We start from the raw sequence: 6598 nt of genomic DNA, 5'->3' as shown, positions 1-6598 counted from the left end.
AAACGGGACCTATGATAGACCCCACGGATCCAATAACACCCTCTAATCTGGTTTAGGGCCGAAGAGAAGCTCTCTATTTTAATTCATATAGATACAGACCCCATTTCTCTCCATAACAGCACATATCTAACTATATTTCACCAACTTAAAAACACTTTTTGAGGACTTAGGGTACAACAGCTCATCCATACTAACCAACCTTTTCAAGCGGGACCCTGAACTCATGGGTTTCAAGTGTTTCCAATCTGACTGTTGCCACTTATCCAGTTATTATATAAAAATGTAAATTTAAATTTAAAAAGAACAAACAGAACATTTGTACATATGCCCATAAAACAGCTGTGCTACTAGAGAATTCTATTAGATTTACAAGATTGTTTTTTAGGAGGCTTTACGCAATCAACATTTCTATGTGCTACTTTGTCAATTACAGATGGCTCTCTGCTCACAAGTTACGTTGAAGTGGAAAGCAGATTGTTCATTTAATTTAAACTAGAAAAAACTTTACAAAAACAGAAACACTGCAACATTTCTCAACACCGCAACATTTCTCAACACCTGTTTGTAAAAAAAAAAATGTTGCCAGAACCATATAACATATATAAAATTTTTGATTTTTCCCCATCCTTCTGTTGCTGTTGCTGTTGCTGTTGCTGTTGCTTTTCTCTCACACACTCACACAAAAAAAAATTGAAAATAATAATAATAATAATAATCCTTTGTAGTTCCAAAAACAAACTGCTGCTAAAGCTTCACAGTCGAGGGTGAGGGAGAAGAAGAATAAATCAATGATGGAGATGGAGGAGGATGAGATCTGTGTCTACTTCTTCTGGCTTCAGAACCTGAAGGAGATATAAACCTACTTGGATCACTTCTTAGCTTCTTCTTCTCATAAGCTCTATCTTCTTCTCTAATATGTCGCACCTTCGTCTCATTCAAACCCGCCGGGAGCACACAATTGCAAAGAAAACCTTCAAAATGAATGCACCAATACAACAAAGAATATTACAATTATGAAGGAATTAAGAAAAATAAGGGTACACTACCAATATGTTGTAATAATTAGACTTAATTCCCATAAAGTTCTATTGAAAATAAGTCTCAATAAAATCAGCACTAAAAATAATTTTGTGATAATTTTTTGCTTGTCGCTAAAAATGAACAATTAGTGACTTTTTGTTGTCATTGTTTTTATAAATTATAGCTAAAATTTACAATTAGTAACATAATTCTGTGATGAATTTTTCAAACTATCGTTGAAAGTTAAAAATTAGTGACGTTTTTTCATACAGATTTTTTTAAAATGTCGCTAAAGTTTATAATTAATGACATTTTTTGTGACAATTTTTAAATTGTCGCTGAAAATTAACAATTAGTGACGTTTTTTAATAGTGTTTGATGAAAAACACCATTAATTATCATAGAACTTATTAGACAATAAGTTCACTTATTATGACGTACCCACAGATCCCTCAAAAAATAATCTGTCACAGATAGATTTCAAATACAATTTTCATTTTTACTTTTTCTTTCTTTCATTCACTCCCAAGAAGCAACACTCTGGGCAAATTGTCTTTCACCTAGCTGTTGGTACCATTAGGTGAGCTTTCTCGAAAGAACAAATTAATTTCCTAACAGATTAAAATAATGGATTAGATAGGACTACCTAAATTTGGTGGTCCATGTACCAACCAATCACAGAGTGAAGTATGGCCACGGCAAACCATATCACCTTTTCTCTGATTTTGTTCACATGGGAACACAATTAAGATACAATATAACAAAAATCAAATGAGGCAGCTCACAAAAAAATTCAAGAAGCTTTTGAAGCAACCAAAATGGCTCTAAAAATAATATCGTCCAAAACTAGTATGCAATTTTGTCTATGTAGGCAAATGCATGCTTATTATAACTTCAAACCAAACACCAGAAAGAGCAGATCATTAGTAATAAAAAATATTAAAACTCAATTAGTTATGTAAATGCGTTCTTACCAAGTCGAGCAAGTCGATTAACCCAGCGGGGGATAGGTTTCCCAGTCAAACGGAGACATGCATCGTTGCAGAAGTGATTGCAATTCTTGGTGATGAGGTTGTAAGTGTTTCCCGAGTACTCCTCTGCAAGTTTCTCCATGAATGTCCGGACCTCTTTGGGACCCATATCTGTTCTTCCAATCAAGATTGATTTTCTAAACGTGAAACCAGGGCAATGCTTCGGTTCCACTTCAAATATTCCAGTCGTTGGATGGTCATGTGCACCAAATGCATACTCAACCCCATGAACTACCAAAATCAAAAACAGTAACCCTAATTAACAAGATCCACATTGTAGCAAGAGAGAAAAAATAAAAAAGAAAAGTAGACTAGGAAAAGTAATCAGAACTTCAGAAGTATCTGAATTTCAAGAGTAATCACCAGTTACGTTTTTTTTTTTTGGGCCCATATTTAGGTCATTATGGCTAATGATGTAGAACATAAACTACACATACTTCAGATCTGCTAAAGGCAAAAAGAAGAAACATCTGAAACCAAATAATTTTTTGGTTCTGCATTGTAACCCCAAACTATTACTGGGAGAGGTAAAATTAAGCTCACAATAACATATTGGTTGATAGTTTGGCCAATTGAGAAAACAGTGATCGGCAACATAGCACAAGTAGGCAGTCTTGAAGGCGATTGGCAAAGTGAAAGGACAACAACCTCAAGATGATCGACAAACGTAAAGGAATGCCAAGCATAGTGCACAAAGGTCAAGCCAGCGCCAGCTACCATCACTGATGTAGTGGACTCTTATTGGGGAATGTCTCAACTAACCCAGAAAGGTGTTCAACACCCATACAGGTGGCTGCCTAATAGAACCAGTATATTGGTAAAAGTCCCTAATGATGATGATAAACACCCCGTCCTGGTGGGATGATCAAAAGAAGGACAAGCATACTAAGCATGACCCACGAACTTTAGGGCGAGCCACACTCACTATAAATAGGAGTTCTACACTTATTAAGAATGAGGCATCAGAGTGTCTTTCTGGCCTAACCACTAGACAAATTAATCCAGCTGTTTGCTACGTGGGCAAGGCATTCAATTGGACCTCGGGTATCTTTCTGGCCTAACTGCCAGACAAATCACTCTAGCTGTTTGCTACGTGTGCAAGGCATTCAATTGGACCTTGACACATATAGGGAAAGACGGAGCCAGATTCATACCACCACAGTAACCAAACAATGTGTTTTCTTGGGTTGGGATTTTGATCCTCTCCATTTCATGAATGGAATGAAAATCTCCATTTCATTTCACAAGGTTCTTGCAACACATCAAAATTAAAGAGTGTATAATTTACATGTTATTATAAGCATTATAACTTTCCTTAAATCATTTTTTGATTTAAAATTAAGATCTGTTGATGTGGGTTTTTTTTTACAACCCTAAATAATGGAATGGACCAGGGATTTTGTTCTGTTTTAAGGCAAGAATCAGAACTCCAGGAGAAAAAACTACTTTTTTCCTGTCTTTTCCCAATAACCAAACAGAGTATTAAAAATTTTGTAAAAAATTCAGATCTATGCGACAGATAAGCATCTTAATACAAAAGTACAACCCAGAGAATTGAATTGTACTCCTGAAAGATAAGAAAATAAAAGCAACTAAATCTACACTCAGCATCATTTTCTTTCAGAAGCTTTCTGTTTGGTTTCTAAGAAACGAAGAGGTAACGAAAATTAAGAAAGAAAAATGAAAATTTTCGAACCTAGTACACCAGAATGGTAGACACCGAGGCCGAGCCAATAAGCGTAGCCATTGATGGGAGTGAGATCGTACACGTTCAGGTGCACCGGAACCTTCCCTGTCTTCCTCTTCCGCGGTATCATTGAGCAAAACATATTTTCTTTCTTCCAAAAGTTTCTCGTCTGCTTTCCTGGAAACCAAACACATGCGGAGTGGTATATAGACTAGAGAGAGAGAGAGAGGAGGGGGGGCCAACAAATTCCTCTGATTTTCCGTTGGGAATTGCAGGGGGCAAATTGGGATTTGGATTCTATTATTTATTTTACATTTTTCGATAGGGATTTTATTCTTTTTAGAATTCTCTTTTAAGTTTTTAATATATACTTTATGGATACTTAAAGTTTTGGTATTGAGAGAGAGGGGAAAAAATAAACACTAATACTATATATATTAATTAGTGCATTAATTAATATATCAAATGATGATATGGTATAATTTAAGACATTTTTAATATTTATAATTTGTATAATGAGTGGCATCATAACTAGTGTTGGTACATTAGTTAGTACACTAATTGGTGCATATAGCATCACTCAAAAACAAAAAATAAATTATGCCAGTAATCTCAATTATATATTAGGGAATTGACCAGTAAATCCCGTTTTGTAAACCTGTAATTCATAAGATCTTAAATATTTTTTTAGTGACTGAGTGGTTCTTTAAATTATTTTGTTGATTGTTTTGCCATTGTTAGTAGAATTGGGAGACAGGTGACGTGGTTATGTATGGGGAAGATTGTGGCGTGTTTGTGTGTCACATTGTTCGAAAAGCTTGTTGTTTTAACACGCGTAGTGTGGAACATGAATTCCTTACTAATTGTATTTTGGCGCGTGACGTAAAGACACGCAGTAATTCAATCAAATTGGATCTGCCACGTTGAAATGTCACATGTCATGTTTAGGAAAAGCACACTAAGAAATTTTTAATTTTTTTAGAGTATTACAACATACTCACCACGTTGTCACATTTGAAAAAATTATACTACGGAGTTTTTATTTTTTTTGCAATGTCACATCATGCCTACCACGTTGTCACATTTGGAAAAAGTACATTAAGAATGAGTACATGTCACATTTAGGAAAAGTGCACTAAGAATTTAATTTTTTTAAAGTTTCACAACATACCCGTCACGTTGTCACATTTGAAAAAAGTATATTTCTATTTTTTTAAAACTGTCACATCATACCTATCAAGTTGTCATATTTGGAAAAAGTACACTAAGGATGAGTAAAAATTTTGGAATGTCACATCATACCTGTCACGTTATCACATTTAAAAAAAGTACACTAAGGAGTTTTTAATTCTTTTGAAGTATCACATTAATACATGTCACATTGGAGTATCACACATTTCAAAAAATAAAAAATAAACTTCCCCTAATTAACTAGTGAGGGTATATTTGTCAAACCAATACTCATCCACGTTTGAAAAAGGGCTTACTGATCACACATTACACCTAATAAAGACTTCACAATCAACCATTTAAAATGTGGGACCAAATGGTATAGCAGTTCCCAAAATAAGACTTTCTAATAAATTTCCCTTTTTGGTTTATTGTGTAATTTTAGTTTTTATATTTTTAATTAGTTTAATTTTGACTTTTAATTTTAATTTTTGTGATAATTTGATCCAATTGATAACTCTAGTTAGAATTTTTGACCAAAAAAATTGTTACTGAAAAGTTAACTTAAGTTGAGTAAGTTTATAATTTTACTTTTACAGACAAGACAAATGTTACTCATGTTGGCATTTGTTTATTTTTTTTAATTAAAAATGATAACTGTTATAATTAATTAGACAAAATTGATACAGCATTCTAAATTGAATATTAAAATCAAAGGGTAATGTATGTGGGACCCACATAGTGTGAGTCCCATACCCATCTGAATTATGCAGGTCCTACACTCATCAGAGACATTTGATAGAAAATTTGGTAAAACTTTTGGAATCTCTAACATTATTGAAAACCAAAACAATTCAAAGTATATGGACCAAAATGACACAAAAATCAAAATATAGGAATTCTAAAGGATTAGCTTAGTGGGTGCAACTTGAAGCCTGAGAGTGTACTTTATATAAGTCTCGGGTTCAACTCTCACAGGTGCTATCAATTCCTTGGGGCCACGTCCACGGATTCTGCTCAAGATTTGTCCGATTCACATAGAGGAGGTGCTTTCTGTGAGTTTTGAAATTAGTTAATGTACGTATAAATTGATCTGAACACCCGATTATCAAAAAAGAAAAATATATATATAGGAACTAGCTGTATGATTAACAAAACAAAACAAAACACAATCTAGTTAATAATAGATAAAAATCAAGATAAAATAATATATTAAAAAAGAAATGAACCATTTCAAATTTCATCAATTATTAGTAAACAGACTTTTTTACTCTTTGATTTCAATCTAATTTTTTAATTTTAATTTGATTGTTTTAACAATGAAAATACCTTGTCTAAAAAGAATTATTTTGTTCCATATATACACATTAAGATCTATTTTTACATTATTCAATAAGATAAGATAGTAATATTTATTTCGTCATAATTACCATTTCAACTTGCTTTGCATGGTTCAATAATATTTAATTATGGTGTCATTAAATTAATTTAATAATTTATTTTGTTTCTTGTGCTCATTATTCTATTTTTGTGTTTAATGTAAATCTGTGGAAAAAAAGTTCATCCATTTCTCTAACCAATGTGGGAAAGTACTTTTGTTATTTTTTTTGTTTTGCATTATCTATCTCAACAAGAATTTTATCCACAGATTTAATGGTGTCTTCAAATTTTGTACTTACGAATGTGTTAT

General features: G+C 33.0%; 1 protein-coding gene across 1 annotated transcript; it reads right to left on the bottom strand.

Annotated features, from left to right (window-relative positions):
- Window positions 1–457: 457 nt before the first annotated feature.
- LOC114287809 (deSI-like protein At4g17486) lies at window positions 458–4092 on the bottom strand. The gene is made up of 3 exons (XM_028231258.2): window positions 3748–4092; window positions 1995–2282; window positions 458–971 (listed from the first exon to the last, which is right to left on the bottom strand). Exons 1-3 carry the CDS (start codon window positions 3878–3880, stop codon window positions 745–747), a joined length of 648 nt encoding a protein of 215 aa, XP_028087059.1. The 5' UTR covers window positions 3881–4092; the 3' UTR covers window positions 458–744.
- Between the last annotated feature and the right edge of the window lie 2506 nt (window positions 4093–6598).

Source organism: Camellia sinensis, chromosome 11, assembly GCF_055761805.1.
Source record: "Camellia sinensis isolate YWXY chromosome 11, ASM5576180v1, whole genome shotgun sequence".
NCBI lineage: Eukaryota > Viridiplantae > Streptophyta > Magnoliopsida > Ericales > Theaceae > Camellia > Camellia sinensis.
This window is presented reverse-complemented; position numbering and strand designations above follow the sequence as displayed.

Bases quoted from the DNA above. Each gene is read 5' to 3' on its own strand.
- LOC114287809 (XM_028231258.2), bottom strand. From the start codon at position 3,880: ATGTTTTGCTCAATGATACCGCGGAAGAGGAAGACAGGGAAGGTTCCG. The intron at 2,283-3,747 runs GTTCGAAAATTT...TGATTTTGGTAG, and splicing joins CTACCATTCTGGTGTACTAG to TTCATGGGGTTGAGTATGCA. The intron at 972-1,994 runs GTAAGAACGCAT...TTCATTTTGAAG, and splicing joins TAATCGACTTGCTCGACTTG to GTTTTCTTTGCAATTGTGTG.